General features: G+C 38.4%; 1 protein-coding gene across 1 annotated transcript in view; it reads left to right on the top strand.

The window, feature by feature from the left end:
* Window positions 1-24,179, top strand: part of LOC148641684 (transmembrane protein 132D-like) — a 71,290-nt gene that overhangs the window by 43,470 nt on the left and 3,641 nt on the right. Inside the window, exons 4-8 of the mRNA XM_088618154.1 lie at window positions 777-963; window positions 9,679-9,822; window positions 22,760-22,965; window positions 23,370-23,640; window positions 23,959-24,150. Of these exons, the coding sequence (XP_088474280.1) occupies window positions 777-963; window positions 9,679-9,822; window positions 22,760-22,965; window positions 23,370-23,640; window positions 23,959-24,150 (1,000 nt within the window). The remainder of the gene's footprint in view (window positions 1-776; window positions 964-9,678; window positions 9,823-22,759; window positions 22,966-23,369; window positions 23,641-23,958; window positions 24,151-24,179) is intronic.

Genomic DNA, 24,179 nt, shown 5'->3' on the forward strand with positions numbered 1-24,179 from the left:
TGTAAAAAATTGCTCTGCAGTTGCATTATGTCTCAGGTAGAAAAAGAAGGTTTAGGATTATACTAAATAAATTCAGACTTGGGGCCTTTCAGGGTAAATTGCTTAGCCATTACTTTACTGCTATACCAAATGCTCCTGCAATTCTCTTTGCAATGACTTTCTGCTTTTGTGTCATCTTTTCTGCAGTGGGTAAATAGGTGGACTTGGCAGGATAGCCCTGGAGAACTGTCTCCCTTAACACTTTAAGTCAAAAATGACAAGGCCATTTCACCACCCCCTGATTTGACCTGACCTACTTGAGTTAAATTGTGCCAAGAAAAAATGTTCCATTCCCAGACTAATTCCGTTCATTCATAGTACTTTCAGGCAGGCATTGTACAGAAGGAATTTTGATAGATTTTTCAGATTCTTTCACATAGCAAACATTATTAAAGGTTCTTGGCAAAATCCAGATTTTTTCTTATTCTGAAACTGGTAATGTACTGTAGATAATGTGGTTAGACTTCTCCATTATAATATCTTCCGATATGAAACATTAACCAAAGCATGAGAGGTTCCTGGACACAAAGCCCATATTTCTTTGTGGGCCTCCACTGCTCTGTTTCCTGTCTTTACAGGTTCATCTACCTGACAATAAGAGAGTGAGTTTGGCTTGTGTAGGGAAACTTTCATGTGACAAAGTGAAGAATTAAGTCTTCCCAGTGCTCTGAGTTTCCCTTTCAAGTAATTCCTGCCGTTGTGTTTTTGACCTGTTTGGTCTGTGGTTTCCTCCTCAGGCCTGAGGGCAGTCTGGTGGAGATCCTGCAGCTGGACTTTGAAGCCGAAGAACTGAGCGGCCATGCAGAGAGCCAGGGGGTGACGTGGCAGCTGGAGTACCCTGGATCAGCAAAGCCCGTAGATGAAGGGGTGATGCCAATCTACACCACTCGGAGGGACTTTGTAGGACTGGCTCCCCTCGTCATGGTGAGAAACAAACATTCAGAAAGAAGACCATGGTTCCAGATACTCATGACTTGGCATTTTGACAAGCGCTGTTGTCCATCAGAACACATTTCAAGCAGGCGTGATGAAACATTTGAGGAGGAAAATTAATTGAAAATGAATACGCAAATAAACCGAGTAAACCTGATTTTCCTCTAGGCCATAGGATTCCTAATTCTGGTCCTGAAGGATCCATGTTGCTTTTGGTTTTTCCTCCAGCTGAGCTATCTGTTAAGCTACTTAACTTCTTCTGAATTATCTCGGCCAGTTAGAGAATGAAAAATAACTCAACAGGTCTAATTGAGCCAATAATTAATTCACGTATATAAGTGAGAGCTGTGTTGCAATAAAACCAGAAAAAACAAGGGGTCTGTTAGATCCAGGACTGGGAAGCATTGCTCTAGTCTAGATAAGGCTTGCTGCATGGCAAGGAACATAGAGAGCCGACCAGTTTCTGCATTATTATAGTGTAGTTATAGAGATCTTTAACTTGTGTCTTTGTCCTGTTTTTAGAAAAACAGGCTTAGGCTTGAAAGAACAGAGAAAGTTTTCAATAAAGAGGACAGCCTACCACAGGTTGATACAGCTCTCAAGTGGGATTTTTAGCAGTTACCAAAACAGTCAATTAACTTTTAATTGTGGATCGCTTGAATCTTGTCTATATTGTTGTTGTGTTTACTGTACAGTACTTGGTATAATAAATTCCTTTAAAACATCCTCATCATGACAAACAAAACATACTCTTAAATTTGTGAAGCAAGTTGCATGATGTTTTACTCCATTTGGTGGTATTACAACAAAAAGTTTTGACGTTTTTTGCTTATTGAAAGGTAACTTGAGCTATCAGCATGCACTAGTTTATTATTATATATATTTCCTTTTACACAGATAAAGTATTGTCTCAATGTGCCCTTCACTTTATGTCAGGTTATTGCAAGTCTGTCCATTTTGTAGATAAAATCAGCAATTTTTGTCTCCAGGTTAATTTACCAATTCCTACTGTGGAGATTATATTTTTAAATGAAGGGATTACTACCTTCCTTCATTGTACTGTAACTACTCTACTGTAGGTGAACTCCAAGTTTATTAAATGTCATATCCATAGAAATGGTGGGTAGCTGAGTCAGCATGCGTAGGCTGCAAAGGAACAAGTAATAGGTTTATTCCATGCTGAAAGAAAGAAAACACAACATTTCGGCCGTGGGGCCTTCTTCAGGTGTTCTTCAGACACCTTCAGACACCTGAAGAAGGCTCCATGGCCGAAACGTTGTGTTTTCTTTCTTCTTTTTTTCAGCATGGAATAAACCTATTACTTGTTCCTTTGCATATCTATAGACAGTCATGGACATGATAGTCTGTGATGTCTTTCAACTTTTTTACTTAAAAAACAGCAGTAATTGTTCTCAAGGTGTTTATGATGTACATTTACTTCCCTTGATTTAATTATCATTATCCAATACAGGACAATTTTTTTAAAATTCTAAGTTTGCTTTCATTTGACACAGACAAATATCCAGAATTGGTTCTGCTTTTTGACGGTTTTTGGCTTTTGTCATAGTTTCTATAACAAAACCACTTAACAATAACATTTTGTTTTTTTAGCTCCAACCCCTGACACCATCACTGCATTATCCCAGGACAGCACCGACTTTATCCCTATAGGCATTAAATGAGGTTATACAGTAAATATTCCAGTTTGTTATGAGAACAGATCTACCATTAATGGGAAACAGGGTCTGTATTGAAAATCCCGTTTTGTTAGCTAATAAGATGATGCATCAATTGTAGCATTTGCAGGGAAAAATAATTAAAATGTGGTTTATCTTAAGTGTTCACTTCATCTAAACTAGCCCTGTTATACTACATATACTTACTGTACATACTGTAATTCTTCGAGTGCTTTGGATGAGTGCATACAGTATGCATTCTTTCCGATATGCAAAAGACAATAACTTCACAACTGACAACACATGCCTTCATCCTGAATGACCTTGATCATAAAGACTGTTTTGGAAGCAACAGTGCAGAGGGCAATTTGGAGACCTTTTTGTGTATTTATATTCCTTTCAGATCTCTTGAAGATTAATTCCCGTGTTAGCATGGTGATTTGCTTGTAAGCCTTGAGGCATTTCCAATCAGCTCTGAAAATGATAAGCCATTCATATACATTAGAGAATTTGCATAACCATTGCATTTGCTAATCAATCTCGGAAAAAAAAAGTAATTTGCTCATTATCTAAAGAGCTACTTTTCTACATCAAAATGTTAATTTCTTTCGCCACTGATTTTGCATAATCATTAAATTTATTGCACTCTAGAGCCACAGTGTTATAGAAATTTGATATGCTGTGTTTACAGAGGTTTGAAAACATTTCAGTAGACTTGGAGGAAAGCTTTCTTTGTAATTACCATACGGTTTTGTTGTTCAATAACAGACTGCTGTCACATCCAGTACTTTAAGATATGAAAAATATATGCTGTAAAAGAAACTTTCATAGAAGCAGTCTGAATTGTCAGTTAGATACTGGAATCTTTTTTGATTTATTTTCCATTACACCCCCCCTCCCCCCAATTTGGAAAAGCCTATTTTTCTTTAAAAAAACAGTTTATTTACATCTGATCTTGAAGGATTTGTGTTCCCTTGTGGGAAGAATGGGGAAGGGCAGACATGCTTCTTTAACCTGCTCACTCTTCAGACTCTTTCGTCTTTTAACATACCTCAGATACTCTCGTGCATCTCTCTCTGATGTCACAGTAAACCTTCGAGTGCCACCGTCGTTTGTGGGATCAGGTGACACACAGAGCCAGTCCCTAGACCAATGGTTCCCAGTCCTGGTCCTGCCAATCCACAGACCAGTTGTTGGTCTTTGTTCCAGCCTAGCCCTCAGTTCCACAATCGAATCCTTCATTGACTTCATTAGAACAAGATTCGTTTGGACTGTTTGTTTTTTTCCCTGCTCTTAAGCTTGTTGGTGCTTTAATCATTGTATTGTGTCAGTAAAATAAAATTCCTAACTTGTGATCGAAAACTGCGTACAAATATTCAAATGAAGATTAGATTAATTAAGGCTTCAATTATCTAATTTGAGGAGGGATGGAATGAAAACCAGCAAGTGTGTGGATCACTATTAACAGAACTGGGAACCACTGCCCCCGACACTGGTAAGCTCTGCTGCACTACACCTCTTCTGCTGCAGGGGAATTTCTACACTGACTAGGCTTCAGGGCACTCGCACCATTTTCTATAAATAATATAAAATATTACATTTTCTATAATATAATCCCACCCCTACCCTGCTGTGCACCTCTGCTTGGAGAATAATTGTTCCAGTCTCCTGGTGGCATGATCTAGGCTCCAGCTGGGAACATCTGGGTCACAGAGCTGAACCTGCAGTTGTAATGAGCGCGTATGCTGGATGGGCCAGTCAGGAGCCCTGGCAGCTGTGTTGTGATTTAATCTCTGCTCAGTCAGTTATGAAATCAGCAATAAAATTCCTTGATTAGTTTATATTAAATTGCAGCAAACCACTACCAAAATCCCACCCTTTCAATCCCTGACCACACTTCACTGATCGGCTCTCGGTGTGACTACAATCTCATCAAACCCAGACGAAGAAAGATCCTGCTCTACCTGTCAAATTAAGATTGAATGTTAAACTGCTGTGACACCAAACTCTTTATTTAAATAAATTGAGTTTTGTGATAACCATTCAGGCAGTGACACTATGCAGGGAACCAGGAAGAGGTGCTTCCTGCTCACTACTGAAAATGTATGCTGTGCAGCAAATATCAAAAGACAGTTTAACAAATGCTTGGCAAATGGCCATTCAATTAAGTAGCTTTTATGGAGACATCAAATAAATTTTTAATGTTTTCCAGACATTTTGATGTACATGGTTATAATGTCTCACATTAATGAAAGAAGAATACGGGCCTTCCTCAGTTTTGGATATGCTGGCAGGTCGGAGCAGTTTCTTTGTCTCCATTTGTTATATTGAAAGACTCCAATTATCAGGTATCTAATGGGCGAAGTGTAATTAAAACTGTCTCCTGGCTAATTCTCATCGATACCAGTGCAGTTTCCTCTGCCTCATTGCCCTCCATTCCCCCTCAAAATCAATGTGTCATTTTCACTGGCTCAGCTTCTAGGTGCCATGACAATAAACTCATTGGACCACACTTGACTTTGGAATAGCTGGCTTGGATTGGATCTGCATTAGCTCTCAGTTTTTCGAAATCCATCTTTTTTTCTGTCCAGGATCTTAGATTATCCCATTGTGCAAATGAAAGACTTTCATTTCGAAGTTCTTCCGAGAGGACCTGAGAGAATGTGTTCGAAAGCTGCTTTGAGCAGAGGAACATCAATTAGATATTTATTTTGCTCTGCCAACAAATTGATTGTTCCACATTTGCATCACAATAACCAGGGATAAAGATATTCAAACGATTTTATCAATCAATTCCTGCCAGGCAATGACACAGCATGAAGGTCTGCCAGAAATGCTTCCAGCTTATTACTTTGTGCTCGAAAAAGGTCAGACAGGAATAGGTCTTTTACTCTTGGGTTAGAAAAAGTTATGTAGGAACAATAACAATAACAAAAGAGTTCATGAATGGCAACAGGGCCTTTTTTAATTTTTGATTTTTCATCAAGAAGCGTTTGTATTTCTATACACAATTACTACAACTACTCTGTAATGTAAAAGGACTGCCAGTTATGGGTCAGTGTTTAAGCCTTTGCGGGAGGCTTGTGTGGACAAGAAGACATTGATTCGTGTTTCCTCTCCCTAATGCTGCCAATAAATGGCACTACTGCCTGATTTATATATGGCAAATGGTAAATGAAGATTAAATCTGTACACATTCGATTTACTTTGAATTTGCATTTTATGTCATACTGCACAAGGAAAAACAGCTCCCGACAGCCATTGTATTACTTCTTAAATTCCAAATTGCTGCTTAGATCAGTAATGCAGTTAATTGACATTTTTTCCACATATTTGGATCCTGGCATGGAGATGCAGCTTTTAAAGGTACTTCATGAAATCCCATTTTGGAAAAAATATGTGGAACATTCTGTGACTTCTTAGGGACAAAAACAGTTTCAGCTGGCAGTTATTTTGATAAACAGTAAATTCTTAACAAGCCTTAAGGGATGTTAGCATAGATTAAATCCTTTTGTATTTTGAATTTAAAGCAGCTACATGACTGTGCAGCTGATCCAATCCTGAAACAGTTTATACCTAGTTTTAATATCTAAAAAATATCTCTCCAGCGTGCATTTTGACTTTTTTTTCTAATTATTTATATTTAATGAAAAGAAATAGTACACAAAAGTTGATTAAAAAGCTTTAGAATCTGTTTAAACACCCAAGCTGCTTTAGTCAAATATATTTCAGAATAGTTTTAGGGTACTGCATCATACTGTTATATATTTGTAACATCATGGTATTACAGTATGTTATCTTTAAATTATAGCAAAGTGCTTTTTCATTGTTGACTATATGCTCATGTATTTCTGTATAGGCTATCTTGTTTTTTTTTTCATAAGGGCATAGAGGGTCTATAGTAGTTCAGGTGAGTAGCTGCATTAGCATGCGTAGGCTGCAAAGGAACAAGTAATAGGTTTATTCCATGTTGATAAGAGAAAAAAGAAAACACGATGTTTTGGATGTGGAGCCTTCTTCAGGTGTGGGTTATGTTGTTTACCTGTGTCTGTTGTTTACCTGTGACAGGCTCATGAGAAAATACATTTATTATTTATAAGAATTAAAAATGTGATACACAATTTTGCTTGTGTACACACATAACTTTGAATAGAAAGTTTAGATGTGGACTACCTACAACTGAGTTGGGATCTGATCACACTTTTATCATTCATATCTTCTTATTTTATGATTTGTCCTTACTAAAGAAGGGCCATATGTTATTGTGTGAGAAAATGCAGGCAAATTGACAAGAACAGAATAATTTCTGGTAAATCTGGTCTGGTAAATGTCAGCTGCAAAAACACTGGTAATATGTGTTTTCTGGTACAAGTTAAACTTGTTGGTGCTTCAACCGGGTAAAATCTTTGCAAAGTTTATCTTTATTTTAAATATATTGTTTGGGGGCAGCATGCACGTTGCAGAAAGGAGAAGTGTTTTGAGACTTTACTCAGAGTCGTTACTGAGGTCATAACAAAATAACCTTTTACACTGTGACAGTGCATTGCAGCTTCCCCTCACAGAGACAATGAAAATAAAAAAGCATTATATTATTATAATTATTATTATTATTATTATTATTATTATTAGTATTATTATTAGTATTATTATTATTAATAACACATGGAATAGGGCCAAAGAGCTTGTTCATGTGTCCCTTTTAAACATGATAAACTTCAGAACAATGAGGTGGTCAGTGCTTCACATAAGCACTGGGCAATTCCACTGCTGCTGCTGACATCCGTGTTGATTTTAGTTTTATTTGATCTTGAACCCACTTCCACAAACTGGGGGATCCTAATGAATCAAGTCCTTCGTGCACTGAAGCATTGTAAGTGCTGTAAGGTAATATAAGAAACAATCCAGTCACATTTAATTAGGGTTTTCTTGATGCCTTAGGGCAGTTCTACTTGAAATATTTTTTTTTAAATATAACATACCCAGTTAATTGATTAAGCGATTAGCTTACCCCAGTTGGAAATTAAGCTAATTAAATGATTCTGTTGATGTTGCTGTACTGTTTCTAACCATCTTTGTAATCCAAACTTCCTCAGCTGGCATCCCAAAGGGCTCGTTCCAATCCACTGTAGCTGGTGCAACAGACATTGAACCTAATTGATTTAGTGATTGCTGATATTTACATGTTCTCAGCCCCGAAGCAGTTGTAAGGGAAAAAAAAATAGATCAGTTATTAAAAGAACTCACTTACACAACTCCTTTTCAGTTATTTTAATTTGTGCTCTCAGGGATTTGTGCAATACACTACATCGTTCACATGTTTTTATGATCAAACCAATAAATGGACATGTCCTAAGTTGGCACTTATGCAGTGCATTTTTGCTGTTGCCTTTCAGCTTGTTTATGGCTTGCTTATGGCCCCAGAGATGACTGGAGGCAAAAATAATAAGCTCTTAAAGTAGATCCAGGTGTTTTATTTTTATTATTCGTGGGGGGCAACTTATTATTAGTGAGTTAGCCCTGCTGTCTGATTGCCTTGGGGTCTTGGGTTTGATTCTGGACTGGGACACCTTCTGTGTAAAGTTTGCATGTTCTCCCCGAGTTTGTGTTTTTTTTTTATCAAGGTTCTCCTGTTTCCTTCCATGCTAACATGTTTGGTTAGCATGTCATTTATTAATGTGCCCTATGCCCTGCAGTGGGCTGTAGTCTGTCCAGGGAGTAGGCCCTCCTTGTGATCTCCTCTTGTGGGATAAAATACCATCAATACATCTTTAGCAGGAATAAATGATTTTCAGATAATGGAATAGTATTTTTCATTTATTTATTTATTTCACTGAGAATTTTATCTAAAGCAGCTAACATCCATTAGCTTATCATAAGTTACCTATTTTTTGCATGTACTGTAAATATTGGTACCACTTTATGTAGCTGGGTTTGCTGGGGCAATCAGGTCAAATACACATAACAAACGGAATTCAATCAAGGTTTGTGCATAATGACCATCATTCCCAGACATTCAACAGCAGTGTCCCCATTAAGGGAAAAGTGGTTTAAATGGCACAGCCAAAAAGGGCTTAAAAGAGAACACATTCTTTTTAAACAGTGATGCCCAATGAATTATATAAGAGAATTTTTGTAAATGCCACAAGTTTGGAATTGAAACCGTATCCAAGGCAAAACTGCCCTGAAGGTAACTTTGCGATAGTGACCTTTGCAGGCAGAACTGTATTGGGGACAGATCTGCTTTATAATATTATAAAATAAACTGTTGCCTTCTAGCCTCTTCCAAATCAATAACAAATAACACAGAGAAAATAAAAGTATATATGCATCAGCTCCCTTAATTGAAGATTAAATAAGAATTATAAAAAAAACAAATCATGTCGTGTTTTTGGAAGTAAAAGGAAAATATCACTTGACTTGCCTATAAATGTTTTTTCTCTGAGTGGCAAAATGAAATGGGAGATTATCCTTAAAAAACTCTTAAACCTTCCAGGAGGACTTAGTGCTTGTAGCAACTGCCTTTCTAGCAGTAATAATATGCCTCTGCAATGAGTTAATACAGCATAATTGCCATTGTCAGATATTACAAAATATAAGAGCCGCCTATATTTAAGGGTTAAAAGGCTAATGTCGAAAGTATTCCAAGATTATATTACTTTTCTATGTGTATCTTTTGTACTACTGATCAGTAGAAGCTATGAGCTGAGAGATTTTTTTAGCATATCTTTCATATATAGCAATAAAAGGAACATATTCCTTCGTGAACAAATGTTTCAAATAATGAGTGTCTTGGTAGCGCTTTGATTGAAACGTGTTCAGATCTAGAGAACAGAGGAATGGAATGGTGTGCATGGAGCACTTAGTATATCATTAACGGTAGTGACAAAGAAATGGGCTTTGGAGAACAGATCGAGAACAAAGCATATCCACAGTTTTGCACAAAGAGTTTTGGACATGTGACAGAAAGACAACTGAAGTGAGGATCATCTTATGTGTGCTGAGGCGTGTCTGGCCCTGTCATCCTCCACAGGACACTGAGATCCTGAACACAGCAGTGCTAACGGGGAAGAAGGTGATGGTTCCAGTCAGAGTTGTGGCCGTGGAAGAAGACAGCTCAGCGACAGACGTGTCTGACTTCGCTGACTGCAGGTCCTCAGATGATGATGTGCTGAAGGTAGGGTGCCTGCCACCTTGTGATGTGTTTATCAGTGCTGTATTCTGTTTTTTGACATGCAGCACTGGTACATCTGAACTTAATTTATGCACATTCTCAAAATATAAAACCTGGTGCATTCCTGCAAATATACAGATGCAACCATTCAAAACAAGCGGGCGATACCGCATTATTTTGCGGTGCGCTTGATGCAGCCTACCGCGAGTTACCGTAAATTCTCACATAGTACCTCATAATACCACGTGGTACCGCAAGTAAAATACTGTACTGTAACTCCCTATCTGACATTCTGGGTCTGAAAGAAGAGATTCTGCAGGATCTCTTCCACAGGACAGTTGAAGGAAGGTGCCCTGCAGCATGATTGATACTAGGGGAGTTCAGCCTTCAAAAATGTTTTATTGTTTTCCACGTGCTTGATTCTTTTTTATTGTTCAGATGGCTAAGATGCTGCGTCTAAGTGATAGTAAGATAAGATATTATGGTTTTGGGTTCTAGAAAAAACCATTCTAGTTTGACTCTCCTCCCGGATAGGATGCCAATTCAACATAGGGATTACTCAAAGCAATGCTGCCACCCCACATTGTAGCAAGAATAACAGTAATATTAAAGCGTTACAAACTTGTTGTCACGGACGTCCAAAGGGACTAACCGTGGGGAGTAGGAGAGCGGAAAAAGACCCATATGCGTAGCGGCGAGACGGGAAAAAGGCCCAGGCTCATTAGTGCAAAGAATTCAGGAATGCCGTATAGAAACCTATGCCCTCAGGGAGCGGACGTGGGGCGCCCTGGTGCTAGGCGGGTCTCAGGACATCCGAACGTCAATGCTGAGCCAGGACAGAGAGCAAGACCCGCAAATATATAGCCCAAGGGAAAGAGAGGGACCGGAAGGACAGCAGACCGGAAACTAGGGACAGGACAGAGAAGGAGCGCCCTCTGGCTGCAGAGGGCGTGACACTTGTGTCTAGGAGCAGCTCAGTGTTTAGCACTGAGGCCTCAGTGGAGTTTACACGCTCACCCCATGCTCGTGTGTTTTTTTTTCCTAGTGATCTTCTTGTCTTCCAAAGACTTGTGCCTAGGTTAATTGGCTGCTTTAAATTTTGCCTGTAGATGTCTGTGTGCATGACCTGCAGTCGACTGGCATCTTATCCAGTTTGAAAGGCTTCAGATGTTGGGTTTCTGATAATGGATAGATGTCTACTCTGCTCAATAAAACAACAACTTTTCTTTTTGTCCAGTTCTCTCAACCCACCACTCTTTATGCATTTGCTAAATCTCATCTGACAGTGCAGATGGCACATTTCAAATTCATCCTGCTGAGTGCTCTTTTGGGGCCATATTGTACTTGTATCCTCACTAAACATATGTTTATTTCCCCTTCTAATCTTATAATAACTACCATTAAAAAGCCTTTTCCATTTAAATCTTCCTGTCATGTGACCCATAAGTTCTACTTATTTCTTTCTTACTCGGTGATTCTCTTGCCAGGGAGTTGGAGAATCTGGAAACAGTGATCAGTTACAATGATTTCTGTTGGCGGTTAATTGTAATTGACTTCTCCTTTGGCTTAACATATACAATTTCTTTAAATATGAGAAAAAGAGAAAATACAAGAATTGTACATAAATTCTGATAAGCTGTAACAAACCCTTAAAGCAGGTTAGATTACCCCTGACAGGACAAATTTTAGCTACACCAAGATTGAACTTATTTATATTGAAGTTAATGAATGGTAACACAAGTGTTCCTGTTTTTAATTGTGTTGTTGAAAGACAATTTGAAAAATCATCAAATTCCCTTTTTAACCATTTTGTCTCATGGTTGTGAATGTTCTGATGTTTCCCACAACATCTTTTATCATTTTTAATGAACAAAACATTTGTTTTAATGAAAACACATCTTTTGTCAGTTTTAAAATATGGTAGAGATATTACCAAACACAGCAGAATGGTTCAGAGGCCGTAATTTCAAGTTTGATTAAAAAGTTATCCATCAATTTTATGTATGAACTCTAAGCACATACAGTATTATCCTGCAATAATTGTACAGTACATTTGAAAGAATGTGAGTGCCGTTAGTCAGGTTACCTTCAGTTACCACTCATTGTACTCTAGATGTTCCTTTCTACCCTACATACATACAAAAAAAAAAAAAAAAGGGCGGAGCGGTGGTTCTGTGGCTAAGGATCTGCGTCTGTGACTGGAAGGTTGCCGGTTCAAATCCCGCGACCGGCAGAGGAATCCTACTCCGTTGGACCCCTGAGCAAAACCCCAACTGCTCCAGGGGCGCCATACAATGGCAGACCCTGCGCTCTGACCACAAGCTTCTCTCCCTGTCTGTGTCTGTGTCTGTGTCTCCTTGGAGAAAAGCTGGGGTATGTGAAAAGACGAATTCCTAATCCAAGAAATTGTATAGGGCTAATAAAGAAATATTATTATTATTATTATACAGTATCCTGCTTTCCTGCATATCATATGATCATCAAATGGTAGGCTAATACAGGACTCTCCTTTCTGCGTCCCTTCTTACACCGTGATTCTAAGTGCGTGCTGAAAAGCTGCTTCTGTCTTCAAATCAGTCCAGTTTAGAAGATGATGAGATTCTGTAATGGAGTGCCAAAGAACATTTGATGGCAGACATATTTCCGTGACAGAAGCGCACAAGCATTCCACTTCCAAGGACTGGAAATTGAAAACGCGACCCGAGGGCGAAACGTTTCATATGCCACCCGGGACCTTTGGGCGGGGAAGCAGAGTGATTCTCAGCCAGGGCGGACTCGTAGAGAAAAAGGAATTTAGCGCCACGGATGAAGGCCGGTGCCTGCGGTCATATGAAACAAGGAAAGGAGTCCTGATCGAAGTCACCGGAGTATCAAGTTTCTTCTAGTTCCAAAATCATGAGGATTCGGCTACGTTTTGTGTTTTTCACTGAACCTGGACTAATACAGCTAAGGCTGAAGAACACCTATTGGTTATTTTTCTCTGTCCAGTAGGTGAGCCTGCGGAAACTGCTAAGCTATCATTGAGAAAGAGAGTAGAGCATGCCACAGAATGCTGTCTAGTTAAGGGACATAGTATTGCTGAAAAAAAATACCATTAATTGACGTGTAACAGGAATAAATCGTATGACTTTTAACTTTGGGTTAAAATGTTTGGTTTGGTTTTAAAAGGTTTATTTATTACACCTGTTCCTGGCATTAATAATGGAAATGGAGTTTAGCTTCATCTCAGGGTCCAGAACTTATTTGTTTGTTACAACAGTACTATCTGCTGGGGTGTACCCTTCCTTGCACCTGTTGCTCGCCGGGATAGGTTCCAGCTCTCCTGTGATTCGGAATTGGATGAACTTGTTAGAAAATAGGTGAATGGAGGTTTAGAATTTTGTGAATAGATCGTTAATAATTTATTAATAGATCATTATAACAGAGAGTTAAACTAAAGTGTGATCATTTACAATGTTACCCAGAACATAATCTAATATTCCTTTTTTGCTTTATAAATATATCCACATACTGTATATATACAAACAGATGTAAATGCTCAGAATATTTGCAAATGTGTTGAAATGACAGATTGAGACAGTGCTCTTCTACTGTCGTTCATGGCTGCAGCAGGGTGCAGATGTCAAAGCAATAAACCTCAGAGTGTGGGGAGAGTTACCTACAGTAGATGTGTTGTTGAAGCCAATACCCTGGTTTCTTTTAAGAAATGAGTGGATCAGTTAACAACTACCTACCAAACTCACTTGGAACTTATGTTATGTTCTTAAACACTTTGCAGTCCCTTATTCAATGGAGGTTGTCTCAGAGGTATACAGTATAGTTTAGGGATTTACACAAACAAAGAACAAAAATATGCCAATTCTAGTATAATCATACCTTTAAAGAGAATGAACAAGGGGGAATGATGTTTATGTGTCAGAAAATGCTTATGTGTGTGATAACAGTCCTACTGTACATCTTGCTGTAAAAAGAATCCCAGTAAACTGATGTATTTTTACTTGATTCTGAGGCAGCAAAAGTGTCAGTTCAAACAATATGGCCATGATAATTTGTTGAAGATAATAGTCCTGTTCCACTCTGAGAGATTCCTGGCTGCATTAGCCTGAACACATTATTTATCAAGGGAAGCTGTCAGAACTGCTTCTCCAAAGGCACTTGAACTGCCAATAATGAATAAATCACTCCGTCTTCTCTTCTCTTTGAAAAATGCTTAAAGTGCATAAAATATAAATTCAGCTGTGAAGCCCTGTTAAGCTATGTTGAACAACACTGATCTCCTCCCAGTTTTTTCAGTGAACACACTTTCTTGAAACCACACCATGCCACATTGCAGAAGCTACTCGGAGTCAATTAATTTTTAAATACGTTTTATCTCAAGAACATAAAAAAGGTTACAATGATAGGAGGTCATTCAGCCCATTAAGGTTGTTGGATTTCTTGTAGCTAATTGATTTGAGGATGTCATCCAGACTTTTTGTGAAGGATACCAGGGTATCAGTTTTGACAACACAGGCTGGCTATCTTGTTCCAGACTCCCAAACCCCTTTGTGTAAATTGCCTAAAGTGATAAAAAATGGATGCATAGATATGCATCTTTGTATCCCTTACTACTTTCACTTCAGTTCAATAAATTCTAACGAGTTAGTTAAGCAAGATGTGCCTTCTTTAAATCCCTCTAAAACCCTATTGTTTGCTGATGATCCCTTAGTTTAGTTCTAATTATCATTTCAATTAGACTTATTGGTCTAGAAGTAGTTTAATTTTGTCATCAATTTTATGTGTAAGTTCTCCATTAACAATTTTCCAGTCAATGCATATTACCCTGTCTTGATTGACTCTAGTAAGAGTTTTGTTAGCAATCTATGTGCTGTTTTTAAGTGCAAATATTATTTATATATGCAGTGAAATTAGATGCTAGACAAGTGTTTCTCTGCTGGTGAGTTGCAGCACAGTGGTAAGCTTTCAGACATGAAAGGCTATGCAGAAGAAGCATGGAAAAGTAATGTATGAGAAAAATTAATTGTGAATACATTAGTGTAATCCAGGGCAACCAAAGAGACGTGTTGTATGTACACACACAAGACACAGGCTGTGCTCTAAGACTGTGCACATGGGAAGCGAGTGTGGTCCAAGTTACATTTTTCAATTTTGACAAAAATAAAAACATATGCGGAGAATGTCAGAGAAGGTTGGAGAGTGTTTCACTGTCATCAACTCCTTCCAGGAAGAGGCAACTGTGCACCTACAGTAGAATCAAACTGAGATTCAATGGTGAAATCTGGTGTGATCAAGTGGGTTTTTATTCTTGCTGCATCTATCACCAGTATATCTTTCGATATCTCCGGTGGAAAGAGAGACTATCGGCATTGGGCTGCTTTGATAAAAGATTTCTTTTAAGGGCAGGCTTGAAGGCTCGGTTAGGAAGTTTTCTTCTCTAAGGAAGGATAGCGCCTTAGCTGGTTCACTGTCAGGGAGGCTCTGACACGAACAGGGAGACATCCCTGCGGGAATCTAATTTCTGCTCCTCTGAATGGCAACAGCTGCTAGCAATGATGTTATCGCATCCCACACACCTGTCGAAGAGGTGAGAGTCGAGCCGCATTCCCAGTCTTCTGAGGCTCTCTAGAGAAGACTAGTGGAGTCTCAGCTCAGAAGATTTCCACTGTGTCACAATGGTAATAGTTATGTACCTCGTCATGCGATCTCCTGTAAGCTCTTCTTTAATAAATGGAAGTTACTAAAGTTTGGGAGAGGTAACAATGACAAAGCAATCACATCCAGCTGCGCTTAGTCTCCATCCTCCATCACCACTAAACCAGCTACATAAACTGGACTCAAAAGCCTCCATTCGCATTCATTCATCTCAAGCATCCCACCTTCGCTCATCCTCCGCCTTGCATGACTCCTAATGGGGTTCGAGCAGCTTCGTCCCCTGCTTAATTATCCATTAACCAAGCAGGTTACGGCAAACATTTCTCACCAAGTGCCCCAGTCATTCACGAGCATTGAGCCCTTGGATATTGTAGTCCCTATGGAAATCAACTAAATGAAAGTACAGTACCTATTTGATTGGGGGGGGGCATTCCTGAAAAAGGAAGTTTTTTTTAAAAACAGATAAGCTCTACAAACATGAAAATGACAATCACGATTTAATCGTAACAGCGTTCTACTGAGAAAGTAAATATTACCATCTCAGCTTTAACTACAGTAGATGCGATTATCATATATTGTAGCTTTGAGGTGTTTATGTCTCTTGAGGAGAATGAAGACATCTGTTAATGAAAATGAGATATCCACTATTGATGTTGTTTTTCTGTTTGAATTTTCGGGATCTGAATGTTTTTTTTTTTTCATTTTACAACAAGTTTGAAATTGAAAACTACACAGGAGATTATAGGACGGCTGCCCAAAACAGATTGTGTTTTGATGTTTGTAATGACATCTCTTTAAGATTAGTTTTGCTTTACTCTTAGGGAGTTAATGAACTGTAAAAATATGATAGCAAAAGAAAGTAATTAAGACTTTGTGCATTACTGCAGATCTTCAGTTGAATGCTATACATCTTACGGCTTCTAGTTTCAGTTGAGAGGTTGTGTAACGAGCAGTATACTGTGTAATGAGCAAGTGATAGTGGCAACAGGGGTTTTTGAAGTATCTGATGGACTGACTTTCATTTTCTAATAAAACACAATATTTGTATTTATAAAAATAAATACAGATTTTTTTCATGGTGCATTAATAGGACTTCCTGTCACTGGTGAAGAAATTGGTATTAAGTAAAATTGAGTTTGGTATTTTTTTATTTTTAGATTAAAGTTTAATTTTGAACAGTATGAATAATCTTGAATGCAATGAGGATATGTTAAATCCATATGGAAGCAGACTTCAGATTTGTAATTTTCACTGAGGGTAAGATGTTTTTTATTAAAATATTTTTAATTAGGTTAATAACTCCTCTTTTAAAGCATCTCATTTAACTCAAACTTCAATTAGGACATTACTGCAAAGGTCTGAAGACCTAAAGAAATTATGATATGAGCGTTAGTCTTGGATTATTGGTTTCACATATGAGTTTTTTGGATCGTCACTTGACAGGAATTACAGTAAGTAACCTTTTCTATATTTGTCCTTTTTAGCGTCTGGGTGCTCCATTATAGATTATAGGGAAACTGTAATCCCGGTTTCTCAGACCGGTTATAACAAATTGGTAATAAAATAAATTCATTGACAGTATAGAAAAATGTGAAATGATGAATTTAAGCACAAAGTTGTGAACTTTGTGAAAGCTCTTGTGTGGTCACTATTGTTGACTAGTCTTGGCATGGGCAAGAGTTTGCGAGAACTGCTATCTGAAGTGGCACTTTCTGCTCACTGTAAAAAATAAATAGCTAAAATAATGTGTTGTACAAGCAAACAGGTGTGGGTTGTGCAGCAGACTTTTCACTGCAGAGATGTTTTAATACTTTATACTTTAATACTTAACTCTGCATGTAGAGTTAACAAGTAATAAGTATTTGTTGGCAAAACTGTCTTGAAGTTGAGAGCAATATTTCTATTGGATTAAAAGAGATGTCACAAGCCTGGCTTGTTTACAGTGTAATAGGCCCGCTTCACCTTATCGGCAGTTTTGTTGCCTTGTTCTGAATCGCAGAAATGCAGACAAAGTGCCGGTGCGTATATCTGGAAATTGTGTCTATTTTATCATATAAATTTGAAGTTTTACAAGTTACTGTGTACAATTTATTTTTATTGTGGTTTAAAAAGCGATCCTCGATACTGACTCTTTATAACCCCGAAATATAAAAATATTGTTGCAGTTCTCCTTAAATAAATGGAGTTCTTAAAAGTTTAAGAGGGATCACAGCAACTAAGTCACTTTCACAACGTCCTAACACCGTAATCATTCCTGACGTCATTTTGGGGAAGATATAAATAACCAGAGTAAAGCTCTCTTTTCATATTTGTCCTATAAATTCCTCCTCCTCATCTCCACCACGGCAGCTAACTGTTGGCTAACTCCTCAGTCTGCATGGTGGTATCAGCCTCCACATCCTGTGACCAGGGAGCTGGTCCTCAGCCAAGAGTGTATGTAGCATAATCCCACTATACCACAGCACTCAATAAACATTCCCTACTGCACTTAGATCTTGGGTGTTATTCCTCCTTGGGAAGTGATATTGGGAATGATTTTATTTCTGACATGTTGTATAGTAATTCTTTGCATTGCAAACCCCTTTTTCATACTGGCTTGCCTTGTATGAAGTTAATCTTCGCACCCTGTTGAGAAACAGCTTAGTTGCTTGTTGTAAGACCATTCCTCATGTGAGTCAGGAATTGCACACTCAATATCCTTTTATATTCAGGCTTGTCATTCGCTATATGTAATGTGATGAGTGAAAGGTTGCTCATAAAACTAAATAAAAAAACCAGTTTGATTTGGAATTAAGTGTATTGGATGGACGGCCTCCTTTTGGTACAGTCAGCATTCAGGGGTTTTGTTTTTGTTTGTTTATAAAACTGATTTTAAAAGTTCATCTCCGTAAAAAAAAATTTCCATACTGTGTGTGTGTAACTGTACGGATTTCAGTATACCTCGGTTTTCTGTTATATTATGTGTCAGTAAACAGCTGTGTTTTATTGATCTTGCCATATAAAGAACTTTATAGATGTGAACTAAGATGGCCAATGACTTTCTCTGATATTTGTTTTGTGATGACAGCATAAAGTACCATAAACCTAGTGATAATGTCCATGGCACTTAGAAAGTTTGCTAATCTTTAACTAGTACTTCCTTCAGTTTCCTTTAATCTGTACTTCCTGCTACAGAATAAAGCAATTTTATTCCAATCACATAACATTTACTTGAATGTTTCTAGTTTCTAGTGCTTTAGTCCCTCCCCAGATAAAATCCTATAACCCATCTTTTACTATAACCCTAGAGTTTAAATTCCATTGTTTGTATGTAACGGCCCTAGGGGTTCGACATTATGTATAAAATTTCTTTTTCGCTTAATTTAAAATGATTGTTACATGCACTGCCATTTAATTTAGCATAAGGTCCCTCTGCCTTCCATCAAAATACACTTTAGCAACAGAATGTCTCTTCAGCTGCTTTGAAACTCATTAGTAAAAAAGAATCCACACTGTCTTTCCAATCTCACTGAAATTGAGCATAATGTAGCTGTTCACAAACATGCTAAAATATCAGCAGAGCAAGCAGGATTACTAAAAAAAAGCCAGAATCTTTTCTAGGGAAGGAAAATGTTTGCAAATATGAGTATTTGACAGACTGGAGTCTCTGTGCTTATTGTCAAGATGTTTTAACCATTAGATGTTTATTATTTTATAGCTATGGTTAGATTTAGTCATCAAACAAGAAACAAATTACATTTCTTCAAGCCATGGCATCAGATAAATCCTTGTGATTTGTCTTGTTATGGAGTATTATATGTTAGATAGTGCTTGAAGTTGGCTGCTATAAGGACAAGAAAGAAATATCCAATGAATAGAGACATTTTTATTTCTGGTCTTTGACTAATTTATAACAGTCTATAGTACAGATAATGGTTTCTATCTGTCACAGTCTATGTTTATTGTGACATTGTGCCAACATTTCTCCAGTTATTATCTGATCATTCTTAAAAGCTTTTAGTTCCATCATTCACTGGATAAAATAAATTTTTCAGGCCAGATCTGCAGATGTTACAGATCTTGTTCCACATTTTTGGGAAGTAATTGTTAGCCAGGTACACTACTTAATGTGCTTGATTAATGTGATGTAAGATCGCACAAGACATTTATGACACAGTAAGGGACCGATATGACAATGCGTTTTATAACTTGCAGAGCCGATGAAAGTGGAGCACTAGTATTTGCATTCCTCCTTGAGCATTTTGTCAAAGTCAGAGCAGTTCTCCCTACTCATCCAAGCACTTAGGGAGGCAATAACATGAGAAAGTCAATGGTCTGTAAGTTATAATATTGATTAAAGAAAGGAATATTGATAGATCTCTCGTATAACAACATAATGTCTTGTGGTGATTCAGAATACATACGATTTTTCAAAACCATCTGAAACACAGCAAGGTTACATTAGAAATTTAAATGTAATAAATGAGCTTAGAAGTCACAGCAAAAAATTAATGCTTAATGCAGCAGGGTTTGTTATTAAATTAATATACACTTGCAAACCTATTACTCATTATGAAGGCTTTAGCCTTGTGTTTAATTTCTTTGAAGTAGATAATACTGCGTGATTATATTATTGCTACTGTCTGTCAGTGTCTTTTATAATTTTTTTAGGTTTGTTAAAGGATGTATAAAAAGGATTAGTTCTCCTGTACTAACTCCTGTACTGTACTAACACGATCTATATCCTGTACTATCCTGTACTGTCTCCTAGATTCTAGAGTAGGCAGTTCCTGGTCTGGTAAGACCTTCTGGGTGGAAAACGTTATTTGAGCAATGTCCTCTCTGGCTATTGCTTTAAATTGAGTGTAATATGATAATATGTCTGCAACCATTCTGCTTCATTCTCAAGCAATGAAACAACAATATATTGTTGTTTATTGTGTTCATTCATTTAATCATTATTAATTATTGCCTTTGAATCTTTATTTTGTTTGTATATGTTGGATTCCTAAAAGTGTGGCTCACTCAACTATTTCTGTCTTGTCCCTCAGCCAGGCAGACATGCAGAAACATTTCAAATTACGTTATCAATGTCATCAATAATTGTGTTGGAAATTGGAGCATTTCAGTTACTCCACATTTAAATTGTTAATGACAATTAGTAATGACTTGAACATTCAAAGTCACTACAAGTAAAAAAATCTAAATAATTACCTGAGGTCTAGCACCATGTTTGTTGCAAAACAAGACCTGCAGCTTACTAATTAGTTTTAACAATTGCTGATTATAGTTAATTGTTTTTAATACAATTATTATTTGAACAGTAATTAAATATCCAAATTAATCTGAATGTGGCCCAGAGTATGGCAGATAGTTTTCCTGGAAGCCATATACTGTATACTGCAGTAGTCCTTTATTTTTTGTTTATCCGTGAATTCTTCATTTCATTTTATGCAATTGCAAATACTTGTGGCTGCCCACCCAGTTGCCACCAGTTTTTCTACATTCTTTCTTTCCCAAGATTACAAACCCTAATTATTCTGCAATTAGTCTGTTTTGTGCTTCCACAAAGCTATGCAATTGGTCTGCAGGTTTTATACTACACAGACACTTTGAAACTCCCTTTCTTACTGTAGGTGCTTGCATTGGCTCTGAATAATGAACTGATGTATCATGAAAAGCTTTGGTGAAATAAAATGCCGTGGGATTGGGAAAGAGGAAGATTTCCGCACTTGAAACTTGAATATAGACAAATAACTTGAGCACATCTTTAGTGTGGATGAAAATGAGGCACTAGCACCACTGATTGCTTGAGTTCAACAAGGCCATTGACGTTCAGGAAGAGATTGTCAGAGTTACCAGTGATTAAGTGCATTGGAAACGTAAGGCAGGTGACAAAGTGAGGAGAACTTTGAGGACTCTTGAGCAGGTGAAGGTTGAAATCCAAAGTCCTTAACTGAGTTTAAAGAGCAAGTGGCTGAATATAGGATTTAGCAGCAGCGGAAAGAGAAATGGCAGGTTCAGGAAGCAGGTCCAGGTTCCTGGAGTGCTGGTGAAAGGGGAAGGGCTGCACACTAGTAGTGGCGCCGTCCTTGGTAGAAGCATCCAGCAGTCCTGAGAGATGCAGGATTTATCAGTCCGAGGGTAGTGTGCAGAAGCCAAGGCTGGTTCCCAATGACAGGAATCACTGCTTGAATGGAGGGTTGGTAGAGAGTCGGCAACCACTTGAAGGAGTTCAGTGAAACCTCGGCACGGGTACAGTAGGTACCACAGTGGAACAGCGGCAGCGGGAAGATGGCAGTACACTACCCAAACAGCTTGTAGGGCAGTGGTGAAAACTTAAAAGCAAGCTATCGTAGTGGCAGGCCAATATCAGAATTTCACTCACGATAACTAATTCTTATGTCATTTTTTTGAGTCAGAAGTCAGTAATGAGAAAGTGATGGGGGAAGGGGGGAGGTTAAGACAGTAGAACACCATTGGAAACATCCATCTTTTTTCCAACCACTTTATCCAATATAGGTTTGCGGGGGAGCCAGTGCCTATCCCAGCAAGCAACGGCCACAAGGCAGGATACACCCTGGGTGGGATGCCAGTCCATTGCAGTTCACACACAGACAAACATGCACACACTCACCCCAAGGTGAATTTTTCCCAGAAGCCAATTAACCTACAAATATGTGTTTGGACTGCGGGAGGAAAATAGAGCACCACTGGAAACAGACCTAAAAGTGTCTTGACAGTAGCAAGAAAGGAGAGCAGTGGCAAACTCGCTGGCACTTCAGTATTAAGATAATGAACATGGAAATATTGGATTTGAGGTTTGTATTTATACTGTAACTAGAATTGGTGAAACATACCTTATTACAGAAGCCTACAGTTGATGCCTTTGACTGAACTTTATTTAATTAAATAGGAATACACAGTTTTAACAAATAATGCTACTAGTTGAAAAAGCATCCCTTAACCAAATAAAATAATTGTGCCATTAGTATTTTGTTGGTTTGAAGGAATTTTTACTTAGACATTTCTAAATGTATAGTAGGCTTATCCTTTCCAAACAATATAACACAAAGAAAAGTTATTTCATCATCAGGAATATAATATCTTTGACTACATTATTTTTAAATATTTACTTTCTGATATTCCAAATTTCCTCCTCATTTGACCAACAAATTAAGCAGATCCCTATCTTTTCTTCTTCTACCACTACTAACCAAACTAGAGATGTTTGGTGTCTCTCCTTCAACTAAAAATGGTCCTAGAGCCTGTGTCTATACTTTCATCTGTGCTTCTCTTCCCGTCTCAGGTGTCTGACAGGTGTGACTATGTCTTTGTGAATGGGAAGGAGATGAGGGGGAAGGTGAGGATTGCAGTGAACTTCTTCTATGGCTACCTCAGCGCCCAGCTGGAAATGACTGTCTGGATCCCACGCCTCCCCCTGCAGATAGAGGTGTCTGACACTGAGCTCAGTCAGATCAAAGGCTGGAGGGTGCCCATCTCCACCAGCAAAAGGTAAGCCACTCCAGACAGGACCGATGAGCAGCAGTCTATTAAGAATGTGTGTAGAGGAAACAAAACCAGGATTTTTAAACAAAACTGTTAAGATAAGCAGGTTTTGAAAATATACACCTATCAAAGAGAAGAGAAGACTCCAAAACTGTCTTCCTAGTATTACATAATGCCCTCTATTTCCAACATGAAGGTTGGAAGAAGATAACTGGCAGTGAAAAAATGAACCTACTTTTGATTAAACACAAGAGAAAGAGTTAAATGCACCTTATTAAAGCTTCAGACTTTATCGCAGGAAAAAGAAGACTCAGAATAAACAACTAATCAGAACTAGCCAAATCATTGGGAGATCCATAAGTTTGTTACTGCGGACATCGAAAGAGAGTGAGATGTTGTTTGCGTTTAAGGCCGAGCTGGGAGAGTGATGAGGAGGAAGAGGACCGTAAAGGAAGAGGCTGCATGCTACAGTACCAGCATGCACTGGTGCGAGTGTTCACACACTTTGTGGCCGAGCAGTCAGATCCCCGTGAGCAGATGGCTTATTTCCTGGGCCCGGACTGGCAGGTGGACATCACCGAGCTGGTCCGCTACTTCCTGAAAGTGGAGGACCCACGGATCGCCAGACTGCAGGCTGGAAGAATACTAGCTGGTCGTGACGTTGGAGTGACCACTATCCAGGTAAGAACATAGCCACTGGTATAAACTTTGGGTCATCAAGGTAGTGCTCTCCAACTTCTGTCCCACACATCTTACAACCTGTTATCTAGTGATACACACAGTTGAGTCAAATCAGGGCTTGGTTAAATCGATCTCAAGAGATGCTCTGGATTTTGAAGACTGGATCTGTAAATCATCTTGGTGTATCAAGAAAAAATCCTTTCATGTCTTTTAGCTTTAGATCTCTCTACAACTGTAATGGTCCAGAGCACATTTTTTTTTTTAGCAGAGACAAGCCCATTACAAGAAGTCGGTGAGGTTTCTTTGCTTGCTTGGCAGGTGCTGTCCCCTCTGTCAGACTCCATCCTGGCGGAGAAGACGGTGACCGTGCTGGATGACAAGGTGGCCATCACAGAGCTGGGGGTGCAACTGGTCACAGGGCTCTCCCTCTCCCTCCAGCTCAGTCCAGGAAGTAACAGGGCCATCATCGCCACGGCAACCACACAGGAGCTACTGCACAGCCCTAAACAGGTTCCATTGCTAAACCTTGCATTAATAAA

The sequence above is a fragment of the Lepisosteus platostomus genome, chromosome 24, assembly GCF_059453375.1.
Source record: "Lepisosteus platostomus isolate fLepPlt1 chromosome 24, fLepPlt1.hap1, whole genome shotgun sequence".
Lineage (NCBI taxonomy): Eukaryota > Metazoa > Chordata > Actinopteri > Semionotiformes > Lepisosteidae > Lepisosteus > Lepisosteus platostomus.